The following is a 26,334-nucleotide window of genomic DNA, read 5'->3' as shown; positions in this document are numbered from 1 at the left end:
ATTTTTATTTATTTATTTATTTAGTCTTTTTGCCTTTTCTAGGGTCGCTCCCACGGCATATGGAGGTTTCCAGGCTAGAGGTCTAATTGGAGCTGTAGCCACTGGTCTGCACCAACACCACAGCCACAGCAATTCAGGATCTGAGCTGCGTCTGCAACCTACACTGCAGCTCATGGCAATGCCGGATCCTTAACCCACTGAGCAAGGCCGGGGATCGAACCTGCAACCCCATGGTTCCTAGTCAGATTCATTAACCACTGCATCACAATGGGAACTCCCTCAAGTGGTTTTTAGACATACAAACTTTGAGAACTTGTCTTATGTACCTGGCCTTTCACAGCCCTTTATCAGTATTAAAAATTTACAGTTAACTGTGTGACTAATTAATTAATGTTACTGTGCCTCACTAAACTATAACCACTTACAAGAGTGAAGAATGTTCTGGTTTTGCTCACAATTGCATTTCCACTACTTTTACCTGATAGGATAGTCAAAATTGGATGGGTAAGTGAATGAATAAATGAATGAACAATCAGTAGAAGGGGTGAATGGCTCTGGGTTCAGCTGATTAAAGTTAAACTCCTTTAAACACAATGGTGGGCTGCAGACAAAACAATAGTGAAACCAAGTTAGACTAAAATGGAGAAAATGTCTTAACTAAAGTTTTACACAGGTCAGTCAGTGATAGCAGTAAGGGTAGTTTATATTCCATCAGTTTTTTTTTTTTTTTAATTAAAAAAAATTTTGTTGTTATAGTGGATTTACATTGTTCTGTCAATTTCTGCTATATAGCAAAGTGACCCAGTCATACATCTATACCCACTTTCTTTCTCATATTATCTTTCATCATGTTACATCATGTGATTGGACATAGTTCTCTGTGCTATACCTGTGTGCTAGACCTCATTGTCTATGCATTCTAAATGTAACAGTTTGTATCTATTAACCCCAAACTCCCAGTCCATCCCACTCCCTCCCCCTCCTATTCCTCCTTGGAAACCACAAGTCTGCTGTTCATGTCTGTGTGTCTGGGTCTGTTTCTGTTCTATAGATAGGTTCATCTGTGCCATATTTTAGATTCCACATGCAAGTGATATCATCTCTCTTTCTCTTTCTGACTTATTTCACTTGTATGAAAGTCTCCAGTTCCATCCATGTTGCTACAGATGACATTATCTTGTTCTTTTTTATGGCTGAGTCGTATTCCATTGTGTATATGTACCACATTTTCTTAATCCATTCATCGGTTTGTGTATTCTGGAGATTAAGCTCCTGTTGGTTGCATCATTTGAAACTATTTTCTCCCATTCCATAGGTTGTCCTGTTTTGTTGTTTTTGCTGTTGTTGTTGTTGTTCTTTTGTTTTTTATGGTTTCCTTTACAAAAGCTTGTGAATTTGATCAAGTCCCATTGGTTTATTTTTGTTTTTATTTCTATTGCTTTGGAAGACTGACCTAAGAAAACATTTGTATTGTTGATGTCAGAGAATGTTTTGTCTCTGTTTTCTTCTAGGAGTTTGATGATGTTTTGTCTTATGGTTAAGTCTTTAAGCCATTTTGAGTTTATTTTTGTGCATGATGTGAGGGTATGTTCTAGTGTCATTGATTTACATGCAACTGTCCAGTTTTCCCAGCACCACTTGCTTTAGAGACTATCTTTTTCCCATTTTATATTCTTGCCTCCTTTGTCAAAGATTAATTGATCAATTGATCGTAGGTGTCTGCATTTATTTCTGGGTTCTCTATTCTGTTCCACTGGTCTGACTATCTGTTTTTGTACCAGTACCACACTGTCTTGATTACTGTAGCTTTGTAATATTACCTGAAGTCTGGGAGAGCTATGCCTCCTGCTTGGTTTTTGTTTCTCCTTGGTCAGGTTTATTCCTAGGTATTTAATTTATGGGGTGTGATTTTAAAAGGTATTGTATTTTTATATTCCTTTTCTAATATTTCATTGTTAGTATACAGAAATGCAACCAATTTCTGAATGTTAATCTCATATCCTGCTATTTTGCTAAATTCATTGATCAGTTTGAATAGTTTTTGTGTGGAATCCTTAGGGTTTTCCTTAGAGTATCATGTAATCTGTATAGAGTGAGAGTTTTACTTCTTCTCTTCCAATTTGGATACCTCTTATTTCTTTGGATTGCCTGCTTGTTGTGACTAGGACTTCCAATACTATGTTGAATAAAAGTGGTGAGAATGGGCATCCTTGTCTTGTTCCAGATTTTAGTGGGAAGGGTTTCAGCTTTTCTCCTTTGAATATTATATTTGTTGTGGGTTTGTCATAAATGGCTTTTATTATGTTAAACTATGTTCCCTCTATACCCACTTTAGCAAGATTTTTATCATGAATGGATGTTGGATTTTGCCAAATGCTTTTTCTGCATCTGTTGAGATGATCATGTGATTTTTGACTGTCCTTTTGTTAATGTTATGTGTGATGTTGATTGATTTACATATGTTGAACCATCCTTCTGAACTTGGGATGAATCCCACTCAGTTGTGGTGTATGATCTTTTTTATATGTTGTTGGATTCAGTTGGCTAAGATTTTGCTGAGAATTTTTGTTTATATTCATCAAAGATACTGGCCTGTAATTTTTTTTTTTTTTTTTTTTTGGTAGTACTTTTGTTTGGTTTTGGTATTAGGGTGATGGTGGCCTCATAGAAGGTCTTTGGGAATGTTCCTTCTTTTTCAACCTTTTGGAAACGTTTAAGAAAGATGGGTATAAGTGGGTATAAGTTCTTTGTGTATTTGGTAGAATTTGCCTGTGAAGCCATCTGGTCCTGGACTTTTGTTTTTAGGTAGTATTTTTATTACATATTAAATTTCTAGAGACTAGACTGTTCTTACTCAGTTTTGCCAGGCTGTATGACTCTAGAAAGTTGTCCATTCTAGGTTGTCAAATTTGTTGGCATATAATTGTTTATAGTATTCTCTTATGATTTATTTCTGCAGTATCTGTTGAGATTTCTCCTTTTTCATTTCTTATTTTGTTTGAGTTTTCTTTCCTTTTCTTGTCTGGATAGAGGTTTGCCAATTTTGTTTCTTCTTTCAAAGAACCAGCTCTTGGTTTTATTGATTTAAAAAAAAATTTTTTTTGCATTTCTATTTTATTGATTTCCTCTCTGATCTCTATGACTTCCTTCCTTCTGCTGATTTTAGGTTTTGTTTGTTCTTCTTTTTTTAATTCTTTTAGGTGGTGGGTTAAGTTTTCAATCTGAGATTTTTCTTTTTTGCAGAAGGCCTGTATTGCTATGAACTTCCCACTGCTTTTGTGGCATCCTATAGATTTTGAATGGTTATTTTTTAATTTCCCTTTTGATTTCCTTATTAACCCATTGGTTTTTTAGTAGCATGTTGTTTAGTCTCCATCTAATCAGTTTTTTCTCATTTCTTTCCCTGTGGTTGATTCATGCCATTGTGGTCAGAGAACATACTTGAAGTAATTTCTGTACTCTTCAATTTGTTGAGGTTAGTTTTGTGCCCCAGTATATGGTCAGTCCTTGGATGTTATCTGTGTACTTGAAAAAAAAATGTGTATTCTGATTTTTTTGGATGTAATGTCCTGAAAATGTTAGTTAAGTCTAACTTTTCTATTGTGTAATTTAGGATCTCTGTTGCCTTATTGATTTTCTGCCTAGAGGATCTGTCCATTGATGTGAGTGGGATGTTAAAGTCTCCTACTATTACTGTATTCCCATCAATTTCTCCTTTTATGTCTGTATTTGCTGTATATATCTTGGTGCTTCTATATTAGGGGCATATATATTGACGAGCATAATATCCTCTTCTTGAATCGATCCTTTTATCATTAAATAGTGTCCTTCTTTGTCTTTCTTTGTGACCTTTGTTTTAAAGTCTGTTTTGTCTGATATGAGTATTGCAACTCCTGCTTTCCTGTCTTTTCCATTCACATGAAATATCTATTTCTATCCCCTTACTTTCAACTTAAATGTGTTCTTTGCCCTAAGGTGAGACTCTCGTAGGCAGCATATTGTAGGGTCTTCTACTCTTTGTCTTTTGATTGGAGCATTCAGTCCATTGACATATAAGGTAATTCTTGATAAATATGTATTTATTGCCATTCTAAACCTTGTTTTCTAGTTGATTTTCTTTCTCCTTTGTTCCTTTCTTTTTTTGATTAGATGGTTTTTCCTTTTTTTTTTTTTCTTTTGTCCTCTTTTTATTTTTTGTGAATGTATTTTTTTGGTTTTGATTTGTGGTTGCCCTGTCTTTCAGGTATGTTAACCCCTTCCTATATCTGCTTGCTTTAGCCTGATATCATACAGGCTCAAACACATTCTAAAAAACAAAGAATCTAGGAGTTCCCACTGTGACAAAGTAGAAACGAATCCAGTTAGGAACTGTGAGGTTGTGGGTTCGATTCCTGGCCTCGTTCAGTGGGTTAAGGATCTGGTGTTGCCACGAGCTGTGGTGCAGGTCGCAAATGCAGCTTGGATCTGGCGTGGCTGTGGCTGTGGTGTAGGCTGGCAGCTGTAGCTCTGACTCAACCCTAGGACAGGAAAGCAGGAGTTGCAATACTCATATTAGACAAAACAGACTGGCCTGGGAACCTCCATATGCTATAGGTATGGCCCTAAAAAGACAAAAAATAAAAAAGAAATAAAAAACAAAGAATCTAGTTTTTCCTACTTTCCTTCCCCACATTTTATGATTTTGATGTCCTTTCAGTATTTCTTTTAGAATGTGTTTACTATTGCTGTATTCTTTTAGTTTTTGTTTGTTGGAGAAATGCTTTATTTCTCCTTCTATTTTAAATGATAATCTTGCTTCTAGGGTGTAAATATTTCCCTTTTAGAACTTTGAATGTATCTTGCCATGCCCTTCTGGCCTGTATTGTTTCTGTAGAGAAATCAGCCGTTAGCCTTATGGGGTTTCCCTTATAATTAGCTCTTTGTTTTTCTCTTGCTGCCTTTAGAATCTTCTCCTTATCTTTAACTTTTGCCATCTTTATTATATCTTGGTGTGGGTCAGCTTGGGTTTTACTTGTCTGGGGCCCTCTGTGCTTCCTGTATCTTGATATTTGTTTCCTTTAAATTTGGACAGTTTTCAGCCATAATTTCTTCAAATAAATTTTCATTCCCCTTTTCTTTTTCTTCACCTTCTAGATTCCCTATTATGCATAGATTGGCCCACTTTATATTATCCCATAGATCTCTTATGACGCTTTCATGTTTTTTCGTTTGATTTTCTGTGTGCTTCCTGATTGGGTGATTTCCATTTTTCTACTTTCCAAGTCACTTATTCGTTCCTATGCATTATTCGTTCTGTTCTTCAATGGCTTTAACTCAGCTTGCAACTCTGGAAATGAATTTTCTAATTTTTCTTGGCTCCTTTTTTTACTTTCCAGGTTCCTTTCTGAAGTAATCTGCATTACTGTTCATATCCACTCTTAATTCCTTCATATTAGGTCTTAATTCCTTCAGAATTTTCACTATCACCTTTTTGAACTTGGTGTCTGTTAGACTGCAGAGGTCTGTTTCATTGTTTGCTCCTTCAGGGGAATTCACCTGTGAATGATTTCTGAGCTTCTTCATTTTACTTATATTTTTTTTATTCTGTTAGTTTAGAGAAAACAACTAGTGTGGTCTTGGAGGGCACTTTATATGGGAGAGTGCTCATGGGTAGTTTGTGAGGGCTTACTTTTTGTTTTGGCATAGGGGTTGCTTTCAGTTTAGATGCTTGCTGTCTCTTTCCTCAGTTTGTGCAGGATGTTATCCCCTTGATAGGGGGTGTGCTGGTGTAAGGCAGTGGGCAGGACTAGTAGTCAGTGTCTGGTTGCTAGGCTTTTACCAGTGGCAAGGAACCATGGGGAGGTGGCACAGGCTGCTCAGCAGTGACAACACCAGATCCTTAACCCACTGGGCCCTGAGAAGTGGCAGTGACCCTCAGGGAGTTGTAGGTGGTAGTTGCAACAGCAGGGCGTGTGCATTCCCAGGGTTGTGAGCGCAACACGTGGTGCTCAGTTGCAGTGCCCTCCTCAGTGGTAACCCCAGAGGTGACCAGGGCCATAGGTTGTGCCTGTTTATAGACCCCTATTAGTGGCGAGCCTTGCCACCTCTGGAGCCTGAGATGCCTGCAGTGGTTTGCCCCCCACTACACACACAAAAGGTGCCTCACCACCTGAGAGCCCACATGTGCTCAGAGAAAAATAATCCTATGGCAGTCCCACCCCTCCTTCCCTTGCCCTCCCCAACAATGGCACTTTGCTTCTCCTCCTATGCTCCCTTAGCTATGGTGCACCAGTCCTTAGCCCCTTAGGCTCTCTCCACACAGCCAGCCCTAGTCCTCTCCCTGGAACCGACCTCTGAAGCCTGAGTGTCAGTGCCTAGAGCCTGCCTGAGTGTCTCAGGCTGTGGTGTCTGAGGGTAGTGGTACCAACAGTCTGTGTGGCTCTCTTTGTGCTTTGTCCTCCTGAGTTTGGCTGCTGCACTTTTCTCTAAGGCTTTGAGTTTCCCCCTGCAGGACCGTGGCCTCCCAGGGTGCAGGTTCTTTTCCTCTTTCATAGCTCCCTCTCATGAATGCTGGCTCTGTCCTGATTCTTTTTTTTTTCTCTTCCCTCTCTTTTTTTCCCCTTTGTTCTGCTCAGTTTTGTGGAGGGTTTCTTGCCCTTTTTGGAGGTTTAAGGTCTTCTGCCAGACCTCTGGTCCCAATCATTCTACATGTTGAAGGTTTTTTTTTAATGTGTTTGTTGGATAAGGTGAGTGCCACATCTTATTTCTCTGCCATCTTGATCCCACCCTATTTTCCATCAGTTTTTAATGTAGGAAGAAAAGAATGTTGTCTTAAAAATAGGAGGTATAAGGAGTTATACTGCTGTGGCACAGTGGGCTAAGAATCCAATTTCAGTGGCTTGGATTGCTGTAGAGGCACAAGTTCGATCCCCATTCCTGCTCAATGGATTAAAGAATCCGTTGTTACCACAGGTGTGACTTTGGTCCCTGGCTCAGGAACTTCCATATGCCATGGGTGTGGCCATTTAAAAAGCAATAGGAAGCTTAAGTTCACAAATGTAAAGTGTCAAATTGAAGAAAGAAATAAGTCAATTTTCTGTAACAAAACTAAAGCTCCATTTCTGGGGAAATGAGAATGGGAAGGGTAGAGGTCAGTGGGAACATACCAAGGCTTAGGTAATTTGAAGTCATCATTTCAAACCTTACATGAGTATTATATGCTTCTAAGCAACCCTACTATGTTTCTCCAGTAGATTCAGTTCGCACTTAAGATATGTTGCATGCAGAGTGTGCCATCTACTAGTGAAATTGATGAGAGGGATTTTTTTTTTTTTTTGCTGCACTCACAACATGTGGAAGTTCCTGGGCCAGGATCAAGCCCATGCTACAGCAGCAACTGAAGCCTCAGCAGTGACAATGCCGGATCCTAAACCCACTGAGCCACAAGGGAACTCCTAGAGGAAAAGTTTTTTATAGAAATTTCTATATCCGGAGCTGTTAGTAATCTGGAGGCTGAAAATAAAAGGAATGGTTCAAGGAGGAACAGGTAGCATTGGGAGGCATAGAGGCTGTGGCCTTTGTGGTAGCTCTGCAAGGCATGCTGTCTTCCTGTGCTTATGGAGATTGATACTAGATACACGAGTTACCTATTTTTCTCCAAATTAGAATAAGATAACAGAAGATGTGTGTTATAGTTGATTGTTTTCCCCTCAGGTTTCCAGCTTAGTGGTTATAGAGCAATAACTTAAAATGTATTAATTTTGAGTACATTTAAAGTTTAGAATGTTATTTAACCTTTTTAAAAACCAAAAATGTCTTTAAAGTATGTTAGTGCATAGCTTGTATAATTTGAGGAATAATGAAATATGGTTATTTTAAAATAACACTTAAGTCATTCCTGTGAGCATTGATGCAAACCATAAATAAATGGATTTTTTTTTTTTTTTTTGTCTTTTTGCCGTTTCTTGTGCCGCTCCCGCAGCATATGGAGGTTCCCAAGCTAGGGGTCTAATTGGAGCTATAGCCGCCAGCCTACACCAGAGCCACAGCAACGCAGGATCCCAGCTGCGTCTGGGACCTACACCACAGCTCACGGCAACGCGAGATCCTTAACCCACTGAGCAAGGCCAGGGATCGAACCCTCAACCTCATGGTTCCTAGTCGAATTCGCTAACCACTGCGCCACGATGGGAACTCCAATAAATGGATTTTATTGTTTGTTAAGACCTATTGGTGATACAGTTACACATCAGGCTGAAATACTATACAATTTTTTCTCTTTTCTTGGGTGTCATATTGTTTTAGATGATGGATTTAGAAGAGGTAATACCCATGGATTGCTGTCGCCTTGTTAAGTATGATGAGTTTCATGATTATCTTGAAAGATCATATGAAGGAGAAGAAGATACACCAATGGGACTTTTACTAGGTGGAGTCAAGTCAACATACATGTTTGATCTGTTGTTGGAGACAAGAAGACCTGATCAAGTTTTCCAGTCCTATAAACCTGGAGGTAAGAAATTTTATGGTATTTTGAGTTGTCATGGACTTAAAATTTTCATAAGAAAAGTTTTTTGTTTATATAAATTATTTTTAATTTTTTATATATTTTTAAATTGTAGAATAATTTTGAAAGGTCAGGAAGCAGCCAGCAACAGACTTGGAATTTTATATTACTTTCAAAAAACTATATACAAAATTTAAGAAACAAACAACAAAACTTGTAGCTTACAGTCTTCAGTGGGATTTATCTCTCCAGTACTGAATCATCCTCCCTTCCTGCCTCTACCTATGCTTCTGTCTCTGAGTCTGGCCCTGATCCTGGCCCTACCTATACTTATACCTCCCTCATTTTATAAAGAGGACTCTGGTCCAAAAGAAATATTCTCACAAAGTCTCAGAAGTAGAGTCTCTTTCAGGGTTTCCTTGAAGACATGATTTCATACCCCATCACTGACAGCATTTTTCATTTTTCTCCATCGTCTCCATTTTTACAGGTCCTAGGGATTTCTGCTTTTTCTGGTTTCATTAAGTTTACCACATTTCTCTGTGTCTTGGGTTTTTTTTTTTTTCCTTTGAGACTTTTCTCGAAAGCCAAATATCATGGCCCTAGCTTTATCCCAACTAATCCCTCAAGACAGTTGTTTTTTTCCAGTGCCCAAAGTTTTCTGGTAATCACTGTGTATAAACTGTCACAAATAGGGAAAAATAAAAATGTTTGAATGACTTTGAAAGTTCTTACTTTGGGAGTTCCCATGTGGCTCAGCAGCTTAAGGATCCACGTTGTTACTGTAGTGGCCAGGGTTGCTGCTATGGTATGGGTTTGGTCCTTGACCCGAGAATTTCCACATGCTGTGGGTGTGGCCTAAAAAAAATTCTTACTATTGTCTTGACCCTAGCTCCTTAGCATTAATCAGAGTTCAGACTTACATTCTCGATTTTTATTCCTAAAAATCGGATTTAAAAAGTCCTCTGCCCTTTCAAATTCAGTTCTTCTCTGACTCCTATACATCTCCTTTTTTAATTAATTAATTTTTATTTTTTTGCTTTTTAGGGTTGCACCTGTGGCATATGGAGGCTCCCAGGGTAGGGGTCAAATTGGAGCTACAGCTGCTGGCCTACGCCACAGCCACAGCAACACAGGATCCAAGCCACGTCTGCAGCCTATGCCACAGCTCACAACAGCTCTAGATCCTTAACCCACTGAGCAAGGCCAGGGATCGAACCTGCAATGTCATGGTTCCTAGTTGGATTCGTTTCCGCTGCATTATGACGGGAACTCCTACATCTCCTTTTTTTAATGACAGCTTCTCTTTCCAAAGTATGTTAAGTGTGGTACTCTTTCAAGGGCTCCTTCAGTCAGACTCTGCTCTATCTGTAGAGTCTCTTTGGAGCGTTTTCTTACAAATTATTTTTGAATTAGATGGCAAAAATTATACAAGTATAACATGGGTCAGCAATAAAACCACTTTAAAAAAATAAAATCACTTTTTAAAAAGAGTGCTCTAAATATCATTGTGGATTGTAAAACTTATAATCTCCTTAATCATTAAGAATTAAGACTTTAGCAGGTATTTTGTCAGATTTAGATTAGTAACATGGGAGAAAAAGGAAGGATTGACATAAACTACATAGAAGATAGTCACACAGTTAAGCGAGAATAACTGTCTACTAAATGCGGTATTTGAAGATCATTTATTTTTCTGGTGACTGAAAGTTTAGTTATATACAATCTCCTGAAAATACAAGAGAAGACGATGGCCTTAAATTGTAACATGAAGAATTTAAGTCAGAAAACAAACATGTAAACCAAAAGCTTTTCTGTAGGATATAGGATTTTCCATAGGATATGGAGGATACTATTTTGAAGAAAAGTCTTTGATTATGAACAAGGTCTTGAATTGTTTAATGAAGGTTGTCAAAAGCAAGTAGGGCTGTTGTGTCCCCTTTAGTATGTGTCTTGCATTCTCTGGTTATTTATGTTTACTTAAGTGTTGTGGTTTTGGTCTCTGTTGTGGAACTTGGAATATGTATTTTTAATATGCTTGATAAATTTGACAGTGATGTTAAGTTTTTTTAAGGAAACAAAGCATGTGTTTTTAAAAATCACATTTTGACTTTTCATTTTTAAAGAGATCTAAAAGAACTTTTTATTAGCTTCATTTTTTATTTCTTTAGATATGTTTATAAATTGTGAAATAGAAGTTTTAACATGTATTACACATGCATAACATATACATTTACCATCTTGATAATTAGAAAAATCGTTGCCGTCTGTTAGAAACACATTCACATTGTTCATGTGAAATACCTTTGAAAAAATAACCTTCAGTTGTGTTTTTATGTTTTTCAAATGTGACAGAAGTGATGGTGAAAGTTCATGTTGTTGATCTAAAGGCAGAATCTGTAGCTGCTCCTATCACTGTTCGAGCTTACTTAAATCAAACAGTTACAGAGTTCAAACAACTTATTTCAAAGGTAAGCTTTTAAAATTGGTCAGTGACTAAGTGCCTGCTGTGTGCAAAGCACTGTGTGATAGTTATGAGCAAGATATAGGGACCAGTATTTACCTCAAAGAGCCAGTATTTATAGCTAGGAGACAATTATGGTTAGCCGAGAAGGACATTTCAAATGGAAGAAACAGACTGACCTGTGTGCAGGTAAGAAAGCATGAAGCAGGAGTTCCCGTCATGGCGCAGAGGAAACGAATCTGATTAGGAGCCATGAGGTTACAGGTTCGATCCCTGGCCTCTCTCAGTAGATTAAGGATCTGGAGTTGCCTTGAGCTGTGGTGTAGGTCACAGACGTGGCTCGGATCCTGCATTGCCATGGCTGTGGCATAGGCTGGCAGTTGCAGCTCCGATTTGACCCCTAGCCTGGGAATTTGCAAGTGCAGCCCTAAAAAGCAAAAAGTGTGCTGTTTTACACTTTCTTTTCTTTCCTTTTTTCCTTTTTTTTTTTTGTTTGTTTGTTTGTTTGTTTTTGCTTTTGGCTGGATTATCATCAAATATGTGCCTAGAAATAAAGTTCACTTTATTTCATGGAGGATTTTTAAATGTAAACACAAAAGTTTGGGCTATGTTTAATGCAGGCAATAGAAAGCAGGTGTTGGTTTTTCTGACCACAGCAGGTGGTATGATTAGAGCTCTGCTGTAGTGTGGGAATTCTGGCAACACTAGACTAGAGTTCCCCATGGTCTGAGGGTGGAGTCAAGGACGTAGATGAGACCGTTGGAGTAATTTGGATGAAGACCTCTTACCAAAAATGAGAGAAGTGGAAGTTGTAAGAATGAATATATAAATAGAATTGGCAGCCCTTGGGATTGGTAAACATTGGAGCAAGGCAGAAGCAACAAGACCTTAGGAGTTTCACACTTGGGTAGCCAGAAAAGGAGTGATGTATGAATAGAAGTAGAAGAGTAAGGTGGTGGAACAGATTTGACAGAGAAGGTGATGAATTAAATATTGGCCACATTATGTGAGTTAATGGTAAAGAGCATAGGCTCATTCAGAATTTTTGAGCTGGAAAAATATGATGATAAAACATTCAGATTTCCTTAGACAAAAATAGTCCACCCCAGAAACATGATTATTATCCTTTCAGGGGTCCTGTACTCTATAGAACATTGAGCACATAAACATAGGCAAAATTTTAGAGGGTTCCTGAGCCCCAGGTTAAGATTCCTTGTTATGGTGGAAATTGTTCAGTAATCATAAGTCAAGGAGTCTAGTTTCCAGTCATTCATTTTATGTAGTCTTGTCTTTGATCCTACCTGGGGCTTTTTCATATCTGTTTTAACAGGATTGTTGTGAACGTGAATAAAAAAAAAAAATGGCTCTTTTTGTGAAAAAAAAATTGTATTGTCTAGAAGTTAGTTTTTAATTATTTTTATGTTAGAAAAACTGACTTCCTATACTTTCGCCAAAGTGTAATTGGAGGAAACAAATTATATCATGAAGTTACAGTTTATGATTAAATTGCTCATAAAAACATAACATTAGTGTAATTGCTGTGTTTAATCTAGAATATGAGCACTGAAGTAGAACATAAAAGAAATATATGCATTTCCTCTACTGATGAAGCTGATAATTTTGTTCAGAAAAAATATGTCTGTAAAGAATAAAGACAGCTAGAAAACAGGATGCCAAAGAAATACAGTGGGTTTTTGTTTGGTTTTGGGCCGTGCCTGCAGCATGTAAAAGTTCCCAGGCCAGAACTCAGACCTGCACCACCACAGCAGTGACAACACTGGATCCTTAACCCATTGAACCACTGGGGAACTCCAAAATATAGTATTTAAAGTAGAACTAGGCTGCCTAAAAATTAGTTATCATTAGCTGAAAAACAAGTAAGTCATGTTTTGTAAAATTATTTTCATCTGCTCATATCATGAGAAATTTATAAAATGACAGCAAGAATTAAGGACATGGGATTTTAGAATAACTTCAAAATTTACCTACTAATTTAATCTCATTGTACACAGAAGAAAATTGACTTAGTAAAAGTATTAACAGCTATTCATGAATATAGAACTTATCAAAAGTTAAGAAGTTAAAGAGATGTTCATTTGACATCAGCTCTCAAAGAATCAGTTATTCAATTTCCTTGTAATCAAATCACCTCATTTACTTTGTGAGTTTGGGAGAAATAGAATTTTTAGTGAAAAATTGTTCCTTTAAAAGTAGTTTCAGAACATACATTTATTTATAAGTGATACTTTGGTCTCCTAATATAAAGCATAATTAATGAATGGAATTAATATTTTTTCCCATAGATTCTTTAAAAATTTGTAAACCTCTACTAAGATTATTTTTCTCTTAATTTTCCTTCTGCCGTTTTTAAGGGTTAGAACAAGCAATTATTTTTTTTATTAGTTATGAAAATGTTTCATGTTTTTTGATTTTTTAATGCACTGGGGGAGAATATAGGGCAATTGGAGATACAGAAGATATTTTCAGAAATTATTTTTTTAAAAAAGAAGCCTATTCTTAGAAATAGAGTTGTCTTCTGGTTTACTCTAGATATATGTTTGTCTTTTTTTTTTTTTTTTTTTTTTTTGCTATTTCTTGGGCCGCTCCCGCGGCATATGGAGGTTCCCAGGCTAGGGGTCGAATCGGAGCTGTAGCCACCGGCCTACGCCAGAACCACAGCAACGCGGGATCCGAGCCGTGTCTGCAACCTACACCACAGCTCACGGCAACGCCGGATCGTTAACCCACTGAGCAAGGGCAGGGACGGAACCCGCAACCTCATGGTTCCTAGTCGGATTCGTTAACCACTGCGCCACGACGGGAACTCCCTACTCTAGATATATGTTTGAATGTGAATATTTTATTATTACATTCTTTGCTAAATTGAGCTATGTGCTTTGGCTTAGTAGATGGATAATTAATTGTTGTTGGTTTTTGTTAAAACATTGTAGCAGTTACCAGATAATCATACATTGATTGACTACATATATCATAGATCTTTTTTTTAATGATTTTTATTTTTTCCATTGTAGTTGGCATAGATTCTTAATTCAGGAAATAATAGATGTATTTCAAGGGCTCCATGAACCCCCTGAATTACTAATATGCAAAATTTGGTACACAACTGTTTTTATGGGTTAAAGGTCTATCAGGTTATCAAAAAGTTTTCCTAGACGTACTCCCAGTTATTTTGTGTTTATGGAATTTGCTGCAAATACTTTATTTCAGTTCCATGTGGAGGAAATATAATTTTCAACACAGGATAAATTCTCTCTCTGTAACCAGTAACCAGTAATTTGGCATTATGTAGACAAAGCCCAAGTCCTTTAATTGTCTGAATTAGTTTATAGGACGGGAAGTTCACCCACACTTCTGCATTTCTGTTTATCATTCCATGGAAACAGCATCCTTTGGGCTGCTACTGAGTTTTCCACATGCAGGACATTTCCACTTCTTCCTACTATTTTTAAGAAGAACTCAGCAATGTCTTACTTTCCCATATTTCCAAATCAAGCAGAGTTATTCTTGAAAGAGTACTTTTTTATTAAATTACTTTCATTATTATAGGCCATCCATTTACCTGCTGAAACAATGAGAATAGTGCTGGAACGCTGCTACAATGATTTGCGTCTTCTCACTGTGCCCAGTAAAACCCTGAAAGCTGAAGGGTTTTTTAGAAGTAACAAGGTATGTCTTTTTTTTTTTTTAATGCTTTTGCTCTTTTTCTATGCAGCAAATAGTAAATGAAATTATGTTTAATATTCTAAGTCTGGCCTCTAGAACTATTCACCGTCTGTCTGAACTTTACTTTTTACATTTTCACATCCTCCTAATAATTACGTTCCTTTGCAGTAAGGTCAGATCTCACTTCTTTCTTTCCTCTGAATCAGTCTTGCTGGTTCTCCTCTTTGCCTTGTTCATGCACTACCCCCATCTGGAGTGTTTTCCCCCTTTTTTCAATCCCCAGATTAGTCCTTCCTCTTTAGTGGCACTTTCATGACTAGTTCTGGTCAGTGATTATGTCCTCTGAATTTTATTCATTCATGAGCTTCTCTCATTAAGCAGTACTTCATGGTGAAAGTCTGAAGCTTGCCTAGTATAGAGAACATTATTACCTTGAGTTTGCCCAACATTATTCCGTTTGCCTCTTCACTTATCTCCGTAAGAAAAGAGAAAGTTCATGTCGATCTTTCTTTTTCTTTTTTTCTTTTTTGGGTGCCCCACAGCATTTGGAGTTCCCAGGCCAGGGATCAGATCTGAGCTGTAGTTTTGACCTACACTGCAGCTACAGCAATGCCGGATCCTTAACCCTCTGTGCCAGGTCGGGGATCAAACCTGTGTCCCAGGGCTTCAGAGATACCACTGATCCCTGGCCTGGCATGTTGATCTTTTTATTTCATCTTTTGATATCATTATGTGTTCCATCACTTATCATTTTTCTGTTTTTGTTCCTAATGCCATTGGTTTACTCTGAATAAATTGCATCAAAATTTCCTTGTTTGCCATTTTTTATTTATCGCCATTTCCAGTCTCATTCATCTTAGTGCAGTTTGGTCTTTTATCACCTTTAACCATTTTTTAGTGTTGTTTTCTTAATTCTAATGTGTAATTTTTATTCACCTCTAGTTTCTTCTAATACTTTTGTGTGGTGTTTGTGTGTATAAGATTAAAATCCTCTAATCTCCCTAATACTGTTTTAGGGTAAAGAATGGGAATGCTACAACTTTTTTCTTTAAATAGTTAACTAACTCCTGAGTTATAACATTTATTGAATAATAATCTTGCTATAAAAAATTCAAAATACTCTTCATAATTGCAATATTTGTGTATACACATTTCATTTTTTAAAAAGACTTTATTATGGAAAATGTCAGACTTATACAAAAATACAGAGAATAGTGTAATGAGTATGTACTATCACCCAGCTTCTGTAATTATCAAGTCATTTCATGTATATTTAACCACTGCTTCCCCCAGATTTTTTGAAAGACATTCCCAGTATCATGTCATTTCATCTATAAACAGTCTGAATGTATATTTTCAAAAGATAAGAACTTTTAAAAAACATAACCAATTACATTAATACACCTAAAAAATTAACAAAAATGCCTCATTATCAAGATATCAACCAGTATCTTGGTGTTCAGATTTCCCTGATTATATTAAAATTTTTTTCCAATAAGATTTGTTTGTTCAAATCAGGATCCAAACAATGTCCATAATATCTCTCAAGTCCGTTTTATTTTATTATTATTTCTCTTTGGCTGCGTTCACGGCATGCGGAAATTCCCAAGCCAGGCATTGAAACTGAACCCCAAGCCGTGACAATGCCAGATCCTTAACTGCTAGGCCACCAGGGAACACCTCTCCAGTCTATTTTAATCTGAAGATTCCACTATGTGTTTTTTTTGTCTATCTGTAATTTATTTGCTATAGAATCAAGTCGTTTGTCCATTACATTATTATATATAATCTGGATTTTGGTGTCGCATTCCTGAGATGTTTTTGCACATATTCCAATAAATAAGATGTCTGCACGCACTTGTGTGTTGGGGGCGGGGGGACACGGCATCTGTCTTAGAACAATTTTTTGACTAATTACAAAGATATGTAAATATAATATTTATTTTGTTTAGCCTCCAGAAACAATGGATGTGTCCTTTAGAAACATCATCTCAAGTTATCTAGCTTATTGTGCACTGTCTTATATTGATGTGTTATTATTCCTATGATGTATTGAGAATGTCACCTAATTTAATGAAGTTAATTCTCTGACTTACAATTTAGGTGTTTGTTGAAAGTTCTGAGACTGTGGATCACCAGATGGCCTTTACAGACTCTCATTTATGGAAACTCCTGGATCGACATGCAAATACAATCAGATTATTTGTTTTGTTACCTGAACAATCCCCAGGATCTTATTCCAAAAGGACAGCATACCAGAAAGCTGGGGGTGATTCTGGCAATGTGGATGATGACTGTGAAAGAGTCAAAGGACCTGCCGGGAGCCTAAAGTCTGTGGAAGCTATTCTAGAAGAAAGCACTGAAAAACTAAAAAGTTTGTCGCTGCAGCAGCAGCAGGAGGGAGATAATGGGGACAGCAGCAAAAGTACTGAGACTAGTGACTTTGAAAACATTGAATCACCTCTCAATGAGAGGGACTCTTCAGCATCCGTGGATAATAGAGAACTTGAACAGCATATTCCAACTTCTGATCCTGAAAATTTTCAATCTGAAGAACGATCAGACTCAGATGTCAATAATGACAGGAGTACAAGTTCAGTGGACAGTGATATTCTTAGCTCCAGTCATAGCAGTGATACTTTGTGCAATGCAGATAATGCCCAAATCCCTTTGGCAAATGGACTTGACTCTCATAGCATCACAAGTAGTAGGAGAACTAAAGCAAATGAAGGGAAAAAGGAGACATGGGATACAGCAGAAGAAGACTCTGGAACGGACAGTGAATATGATGAGAGTGGCAAGAGTAGGGGAGAAATACAGTACATGTATTTCAAAGCAGAGCCCTATGCTGCAGATGAAGGTTCTGGGGAAGGACATAAATGTATGTACTTCATAAGAAGAAGGCTCCTTGAAACAGCCTCGGGTTTTTATTTTTGTTTTTTTTTAATCAGTTTATTTAAATTTTTAGTTAAAAATCAGCTAAGAGTCAGATACTTTGTCCTACAACTACCTATAACTTCCTGGATTATAGGATTATCTTCTGTTGCCTTTGCTTTCATTTTTGTTGCAGTTGATAGTGAATGGTGTTCTTAGACCTGTACATTAGACTTATATACAGGTCTAATGATGTCAGAACTCCAATGAAATGATTTTAAAAAGGGGGGAGAGAGAATTAAGAATTTTTTTAAAGAAGGAAAGAATTATGATAACAGTGCTTAAAAAAAAAGCTAGACATTTTAGAAAATTTTACGTTCAGTACCCAGAAAAAATTTTTATTTTTGCAGCTCTTCCCCTTTTTCTATCACCTAAAGCAGACAGCACCCTTCCCACTCCCCCTAAAAGGGCCATAGCTAACCGGGAAAGTCGGAGAAAGGAAAGGATCTTTTTTTTTCCTTCAAGTTTTCTTAAAGGAAGCTTCAGGCAAGATATAAACCAGAAATTAGCAGGGCAACCAGGTTCAAGATTCAAAATCTTTCTTCTAGTATTAAAAAATAGCTGAAAACCTAGATACCTTGCATTAGTCTGGAAGGCAAATATAAATATTATCCCTTATATTTTTATATTTTAGCTTTCAAAACAGTTGTTTGTTCTCCCTTTAAGTTTCTCTGAAATTAATAAAGTAAACATTGATATCCTCACTTGACTGGTAGGAAAACTGATGAGTGACTTGCCCAAATATACATATATAGCTAGTAAGTGGTGGAATCATTACAAGAGGCTTCTAATTGAATGCACTTGCTTCCCATTACTTTTAGAGGAGAGTCCTACTCTTCATCTATCTCTTTATCCAACTATTGTTATTTCCTAAATCCATGCTAGGTGCCAGGCCCTCAGAGATGACTGAAATTGTAGCCTTATGCTTCATCTCATGGGGAGAAAGTACACAAACAACCACTATAATAGTTAAATGCTATATGATGCCTGTAATCTCAAAATTGGGTCTTTTAAAAGGAAGTGATAGAAATTATGAAATCAGTAGTAAAAACACATAATTTGTCCGTGGTTAACATAAATTAGATCTAGATAACAATGTAATTATTTGACAGACATAGCAATATCTTGTAGAAACTTAAGTGGGTTGCAGGGCTAAAATGGAGACAACATTATTAGAGTATTTCAAATTTCTATGGAGTTTTTTCCTTATAATTCTCATTAACTTATTTAGTTCTCAACAGCAGTGTGAAATTGATATTATTAGACACCTTTCACTGATGAAAAGACTGGTTTAAGTAATTTGCCGGAGGTCACACAACTGGGATCAGATTGAGGTTATTTGGATTGTTAGCCTAGCACTAATTAATTCCTCCACCCCATAACTGCCAAATGTTGCTTACTTTCCTCACATCCTAGTAAAGGAGAAATAGCTGATAGTACTCTTCTTACCATCCTCAACCCTTCAGGGCATTGGAGAAATTAAAAGTAGCTTCTCTTTAGGAGGTTAGAAATTTCTTTCAAGGGGTTTGTTTTAGAATGACCTCTTGAAATTTTGCATGAAGTCTCAACTATAACAAGGATTCGGTGGGAATACTTAGAATTATAATATGAAGTCTCATTTCCATCTTAGAATGGTTAATGAAATCTTTACAAAAGAGATTGCTGGCGATTTAAACCTTTTTGGGCTAATTGTGGGCTAATTTACTAGCATAAACAGGTGATGAAGAGAAACCATTTACTACAATTTATTTAGGCTTTGAGAAGCTATATAGAATGTTTGTCTGAAAAGAAAAGGTGAAAACCCTAGAAGACGGCTTTTCAGTTTAAAAAAAAAATCTGGCTTAGGGAAAAAGGAGTGGAGATGTTGCCAGCAGCTCGGTGTTTCAGGAGTCTCTGCTAAGACTGATCACAGTTCCACAGGGATCTGAAAGTAGGTGTCGGGGAACGTGGGTGCTAAGTAGTAATACAGGTTCATCTACAGAGTGACCGAATGGCAAGGTATAATAGGTAAGCAAAGAGTGATATCCAAAGAGTGGTATACTGTATACAGTATAGGCAGTTCATTTAGATAATAGTCAAAACAACACTTAAAATGGTGGTCTTTAAGTGATTCATTATAATCCAGGAATTGTTTCAGGGAGTAATTATAGAACTTTTTCTGAAAATACTGTCCCATTGTGACCTAGTTGTAGTCTGCAGGCATTGGGGTATAAATAGGAAGGCCAAGATAATAAAAATGGTAGTATATTTGCACTGAAATTTCTTTGTACAATTTTGGTTACCTCCTCTTCCAAGAAATACATAAAGGAAAATAAAAAGGAAAGCCTTTGAGGATATTTTGAGTTTGCACTTGTGAAGAGACTGAACTCTTCGGTTTGAAAGGATAGATAGGAAAAATGAAATGTTGTTATTCTCTAAAGCTACAAAATTATTATAGCTCAACTAAGCTAACACTTTGCCAGTGCTATGTTAAGCATTTTACATGTATTGACCCAAAAACATATTATGAGGTATAAATACTGTTATCTGCCTTTCATAATAGAGGTAATTGAAGTACAGAGATATTAAAAGGTCAGAATCGCAAATCTGATATATAAGGAGGAACCAGGACTTCATTCAGGCCAGGCCACCTAACTCCAGAGTACTTGGGTCCTAATCATCATATTGGACTATATCAATAACCAACAAACATTCATCTCTTCCTATGATACAACATTACTAGGAGTTATGAGAGAAACCAAAATGGCAGTGATAGCTGGCAGTTTGAGTAATGCTTTAGATTTTACTTACGTATTTCATAACAAGCAATGAGACTGGTGTAATGATCCCATGAGAAAACTGAAACTTAGAGAGATTGGATGCCCTCTCAATCATTTATCAGACTAAAGTGGCAAAACCAAAATTCAGCCATAAGCTTCTCATTTCTAATCAAGCAATTTTTTCATTACACCCTTCTGTCAAACAATTTGGTACCTCATGGGATATCATAAGTAGAGGCTTGTTTGCCAAAAGCTAGATTATTAATACTTAAGGGCATTCTTAAAAATGAACATTTTAAACAAATTAAAGGAAATGCTGCCTCAAAAGTATATACAGTAAATAAAGTTCATCACCCTGTTTGTTTTCTGCTAATTCATACTAGTCACATTTTTTATGATAAACTAGTATTTCATAACCGGTAAAATAGTAAATGGACATTATTTGAAAATCCATTTAGGAAAATTCATCAACCCAAGAGTTGGGATGATCCCAGAAGGTAAACCAGGAGTGTTTTAGGGTTTTGCTCCTGACCTTTGGTCTAAATTTCATGGAAAATGAACAACAGAGGTCTGCCCTAGGGAGTCTCGGGACTGCAGAGAGACCATGAGCCTGAGGCAATATGGCAGCTCTCGTATTCTGCACTGCTCTATTACAAGAGAAAGAACTGAGTGAAGTTTTTACTCTTTACTAGAATATGAAGACCAGAGTAAAACAGAACATTTTATATATATATAAATATTTTATGTGTATATATATATATAAATGGTCACTTAGCTGTACAGCAGAAATTGACAGAATGTTGTAAATCAACTGTAATAAAAAATTTTTTTAAAAAAGAAATATTCCAGAAGTATCCTCATGAGTGGCTTATAAAATAAAGGATAAAGGATGAAGAGAGTAATCAGAAAAAAATAAAGCCCATCAAAGATAATCCTATTAGGATGCCAAGGGCACTTCAATTGAAACTTGGAGGAGGTGGGAGTTTCTGATCCAATTAGATGCTATTTCTGTTATAGTCCAACCACGTGTTAAAACAGGTATTTTCATATACTAGTATGGACATTTTTTTTCTGGTAGAAATCCCAGAGCTAGATTTACTGACAATATGGCACTGTTCTGAAACTGTGATAAACATATTACCTTGTTGAATTTACAGTAAGTTACTATTTGGTAGGTACTGTTATAATCTCCATTTTCCAAATGAAGAAGTGCAGGTACAGAGGCTGGTGGCTTGATGTGTGTTGCAGAAGAGGCAGGGTTGACACAGAGCCAGAGCCCACACTATTACTGTATAGAATTAAATGTCTGTATTTGAAAAGAATCCCTGGAAGTTTGGTTTTGAATTCAGTGGCCACAGTATATAAGCCAGAATATATATATATATATATATTTTAGGCTGTCAGATTATACCTAGCATATGATCAACATCCATGTTTTTTGTCCATTCAGTGTAGTATATTAGCTAAAAGTCAAATACCTGAAAAGGGGTACTTTTTCCCTGCTTATCGTATAATAAGAAGTATATGATCTGCTTTATTTTATACTCTCAGAGGGTTCTTTTACATTTGTGTTTCTGTTTTTTGTTTTTGTTTTTGTTTTTTTTTGTACGTGCTTAGGGTTGATGGTGCATGTTGATAAAAGAATTACTCTGGCCGCTTTCAAACAACACTTAGAGCCCTTTGTTGGAGTTTTGTCCTCTCACTTCAAGGTCTTTCGCGTGTATGCCAGCAATCAAGAGTTTGAGAGCGTCCGGCTGAATGAGACACTTTCATCATTTTCAGATGACAATAAGGTTGATTAAAATAATTCTCAATAATTAGAATCTGTTTAAAATGATAGATTTGAGAACATCTTGCACTCCTTCCAAGTAAGGTGAACTAGATACCCTAAAATGGTAACTTGTCTTTGATGTCTAGTGGTTATTTGGCTTTTTTGTTGTTGTTTTCTCCGTTCATCTAACAAACATTTGTTAAATGTTAACTGTGTGTCAGTTACTATTCTAGGTGCTGGGGAATCAGAGGTAAAACATATACCTGTTCTCAAAGAACCCATAATCTAAAGCATTGGGGAAAAAATACTAAATAATTGGGGTGAGGATGGGTAGTTTATGCTGCTGAGACAGTACATCTTACAAAAAAAGTGTTTTTAATTTATAGATTACAATTAGACTGGGGAGAGCACTTAAAAAAGGAGAATACAGAGTTAAAGTGTACCAGCTTCTAGTCAATGAACAAGAGGTAAGTAATATACTTACAAGCAATATAAGATCACATTTGGTAGTTATTAAAAACATACAATGCATAGATTTTATTACTAAGTATTTTGTGGGTTTTCAGTTTTTGTTTTGTTTTGTTTTGTTTTGTTGCTTTTTAGGGCCACACCCATGGCACATGGAGGTTCCCAGGCTAGGGTTCTAATCAGAGCTACAGCTGCCGGCCTACACCACAGCCACAGCAATTCGGGATCTGAGCCATGTCCGTGATCTACACCACAGCTCACGGCAACGCCAGATCTTCAACCCACTGAGTGAGGCCAAGGATTGAACCCGAAACCTCATGGTTCTTAGTTGGATTTGTTTCCTCTGTGCCATGATAGGAACTCCACTAAGTATTTCATTATATCGCTCCAAAGCAGGGGTGGCCAAACTTTTTTTTAGGAAATATTTCAATAGCGCAGGTCATATTGCCTCTGTCGCAACTACTCAGTTCTGCCATTCTAGCACAAAAGCAGACATAGACAGTACATAAGCCAGTGGGAGTGGCTGTGTTCCAATAAAATTTCACTTATAGGAGTTCCCGTTATGGTGCTGGCCCACACCATAACCACAGCAACGCCAGATTTGAGCTGCATCTGCAAACCCACACCGCATCTTGCAGCAAGGCTGGATCTTCAACCCCCTGAGCGAGGCTAGGGATCAAACTTCCATCCTCATGGACACTATATCAGGCTCTTGACCCACTGAGCCACAATGGGAACTCCCATTTTCTGCTTTTAAAGGTGGATTTGTTTGTATTTATTTTCTGAGAATGATCATATAATGCTACAAGGATAGTGGTTGACCTATAGATTATATGGTACTTTTTGTGTTCAGAGAGTCTTTTAGTATTTAGCAGGCATTATATCTAGTGTTGTTTTGTGCTCTAGGCACTTACAAATATTAACTCCTCTTTTCCTCGTTTGTTAACTCTTTTATATAAGTACTATTATTCCCATCTTATAGATTAAGAAACCGAGGCACAGAGAAATTAAGCAACTTACCCAAGGTCATATAACTTGTCAGTAGTGGATTAAGGATCTGAACAAGCTATGCTTTTTGGGAAGTAATAAAGTATCTTATTTCCTGTGATGTATAAGGTTGTGGCGAATACCCAGAAGAACAGGGCAAAGACACTCTTTTCAAGATATATATATGATATCTTAGTGAGGATCTAGACAGATGTGAAAAACAAATAGCAAATAAGGGGATAAAGTTTCCATAAAAATGCCTTCATTTGTTCAACAAATGTTTTATTATACATAAGTCATATCTCTTATATATGATCCATTACACTCATTTTGAGTTGTATCTTCTGAGTTTGAGCTTTGTGGATATTATGTCTCTTTTGAGACAATGGAAGTATTTGGAGAATTAGCATGCATTTCCTTCATGATGGTGAGCTTTCAAAATTATGATCATTATATTACAAGAAGGGAAATACAAATATCTTATTTAGTCTTCACACTGACTCTGAGGAAGACACTGTCTTCAGTTTACAGGTGAGAAAACTGAGGCATAGAAATAGTAGGTAAGCTTTGCTCCAGAGAGTAAGTAGCAGAGCCAAAATTTAAATCAAGGAAGATAGACTCGTAATCCCAATTTAGTAATTGTCACACTATAAGGTGCAAATAAAAAGTCTTGTTAAGGAGTTCCCGTCGTGGCGCAGTGGTTAACGAATCTGACTAGGAACCATGAGGTTGCGGGTTCAGTCCCTGCCCTTGCTCAGTGGGTTAAGGATCTGGTGTTGCCGTGAGCTGTGGTGTAGGTTGCAGACGCGGCTCGGATCCCGCGTTGCTGTGGCTCTGGCGTAGACCGGTGGCTACAGCTCCGATTTGACCCCTAGCCTGGGAACCTCCATATGCCGCTGGAGCAGCCCAAGAAATAGCAAAAAAGACAAAAAAAAAAAAAAAAAAAAAAAAAAAAAGTCTTGTTAAGTCTTATTTTAATGTGTAGTCTAGGCGCTAATTGTTTATACTTATATCCCTAGCCCTGCAAGTTTCTGCTAGATGCTGTGTTTGCTAAAGGAATGACTGTACGGCAATCGAAAGAGGAGTTAATTCCTCAACTCAGGGAGCAGTGTGGTTTAGAGCTCAGTATTGACAGGTAAAGTAAAATTACAGCATCATCAGCAGTTTGAAGAAAACCTGTGTTCAACTGATAGGGATTGGTATAATTTTATAAAACTAGAAGAATTAAAAATTCCTGTACCATACAGAATTTTAATATTGCAGATTAATATAACAGAACTAAGCAAAAGTATTAGAATTTGAACGTCCTCTGTAGGATACTAAATTTGATATCTTGAAAGCATTTCATTATATTTTCTCAAAATTTTAATGAAATAACCACTTTTATATTTGAACATAGTTCATTTTTCTTTGATGTGAAATTTCATGTCATTTTTTTAAGTTGAGAATTTCCATATACAGTAGTTTAAAATGTCTTATCACATTTTTAGGTTTCGTCTAAGGAAAAAAACATGGAAGAATCCTGGCACTGTCTTTTTGGATTATCATATTTATGAAGAAGATATTAATATTTCCAGCAACTGGGAGGTTTTCCTTGAAGTTCTTGATGGTATTAATCAATATTTTTGTGGGGAAATATCAGTTAGAAATTCTCTAGAAATAGTAGAAGCCTATAATTTTTAATCAAATAATGAATTTCTTCTATCTTTTCTCTGAATCTATTTGCCTTTGAGTATTTCTTCTTTCCTCTAATTTTGAGAATATATGAATTCTTTACAGGCAAGTTACAATATCAAAGTTGTATTTTTAACATTTTTACAGAAAGTAAAACATTCTTAGGCATGTTTGTTATTTTGTCTCTTTTTTTATTGTTACTTACTAGATTTTGAGAATGTGCTGTTAATAACTTTTCAGAGATTTTAAGAATAATGATTTATTAGGCTGCCACAAAGTACTACAAACCGGGTGGCTTAAATAACAGAAATTTATTTTCCGGCATTTTCAGAGGCCAGAAGACTGAGATCAAGGTGTTGTCTGGGTTGTGGGCTATGAGGGAAAATCTCTTCCATGCCTCTCTCCTAGCTTCTGGTGTTTTGTTGGCAGTCTTTGATGGCCCATGGGCTTGTAGATGCATCCCCTCACCTCTGCCTTCATCATCGCATGATGTTCTATGGGCTTTCCTCTCTGTATCTCAGTTTCCCACATTGTAATATGAGGACATTAGTCGTATTGGATTAGTAACCACTTTAATGACCTCACTTTAACTTGATTACCACCGTAACAAACCTATTTCCAAATAAGGTCACATACTGAGGTACTGGGGGGTCAGGACTTCCATGCGACTTTTAAAGGAGATCACAATTCAACCTAACATTGTAACAGTAATCTGGAAGATCAGTTGTGTTTGTCACACTTCTTGGTTTTAGTGATCAGCATTGGTACATTGAATGGCATGTTTTTTGGAGGAGTTAATGGGGGAAATGTTGGCTTTTGGGAGATATCAGGGGAAACAACTTGTATATTCTTTTGTGACTTTGCTGATGCTTAGAAAGGTTTTGATTTTCCTTTTTCCAAAGAAGTTAAAATATCATAAGTTCTGTATGTTTTTATGTGAGATTATGATCATTTTCAGAGGATTCAATAAATTTTTTTTGTCTTTTTTTTTTTTTTGCCATTTCTTTGGCCACTCCTGCAGCATATGGAGGTTCCCCGGCTAGGGGTTTAGTCGGAGCTGTAGACACCGGCCTGTGCAAGAGCCACAGCCACACGGGATCCGAGCCGC

The 26,334-nt window shown here is 36.9% G+C and overlaps 1 protein-coding gene across 10 annotated transcripts in view; it reads left to right on the top strand.

The window, feature by feature from the left end:
* Nucleotides 1-26,334, top strand: part of USP47 (ubiquitin specific peptidase 47) — a 131,657-nt gene that overhangs the window by 99,049 nt on the left and 6,274 nt on the right. For 6 of the 10 annotated variants that reach the window (XM_021083316.2, XM_085012016.1, XM_021083315.2 and 3 more), the window contains 8 exons: nucleotides 8,284-8,491; nucleotides 10,841-10,956; nucleotides 14,517-14,636; nucleotides 16,737-17,514; nucleotides 21,944-22,119; nucleotides 22,484-22,564; nucleotides 24,572-24,687; nucleotides 25,043-25,161. In XM_021083316.2, coding sequence (XP_020938975.1) covers nucleotides 8,284-8,491; nucleotides 10,841-10,956; nucleotides 14,517-14,636; nucleotides 16,737-17,514; nucleotides 21,944-22,119; nucleotides 22,484-22,564; nucleotides 24,572-24,687; nucleotides 25,043-25,161 — 1,714 coding nt within the window. The remainder of the gene's footprint in view (nucleotides 1-8,283; nucleotides 8,492-10,840; nucleotides 10,957-14,516; nucleotides 14,637-16,736; nucleotides 17,515-21,943; nucleotides 22,120-22,483; nucleotides 22,565-24,571; nucleotides 24,688-25,042; nucleotides 25,162-26,334) is intronic. The other 4 variants (XM_085012013.1, XM_085012018.1, XM_085012011.1 and 1 more) reach the window with 1 other exon arrangement.

The sequence above is a fragment of the Sus scrofa genome, chromosome 2 (assembly GCF_054392235.1).
Source record: "Sus scrofa isolate SSC_HxYL_T2T_F1_AM1 chromosome 2, Sscrofa_HxYL_maternal_Yorkshire_Landrace_v2.0, whole genome shotgun sequence".
In the NCBI taxonomy this organism is placed as follows: Eukaryota; Metazoa; Chordata; class Mammalia; order Artiodactyla; family Suidae; genus Sus; species Sus scrofa.
Note: the sequence above shows the minus strand (reverse complement) of the source record. Positions and strands in the feature narration are given on the sequence as shown.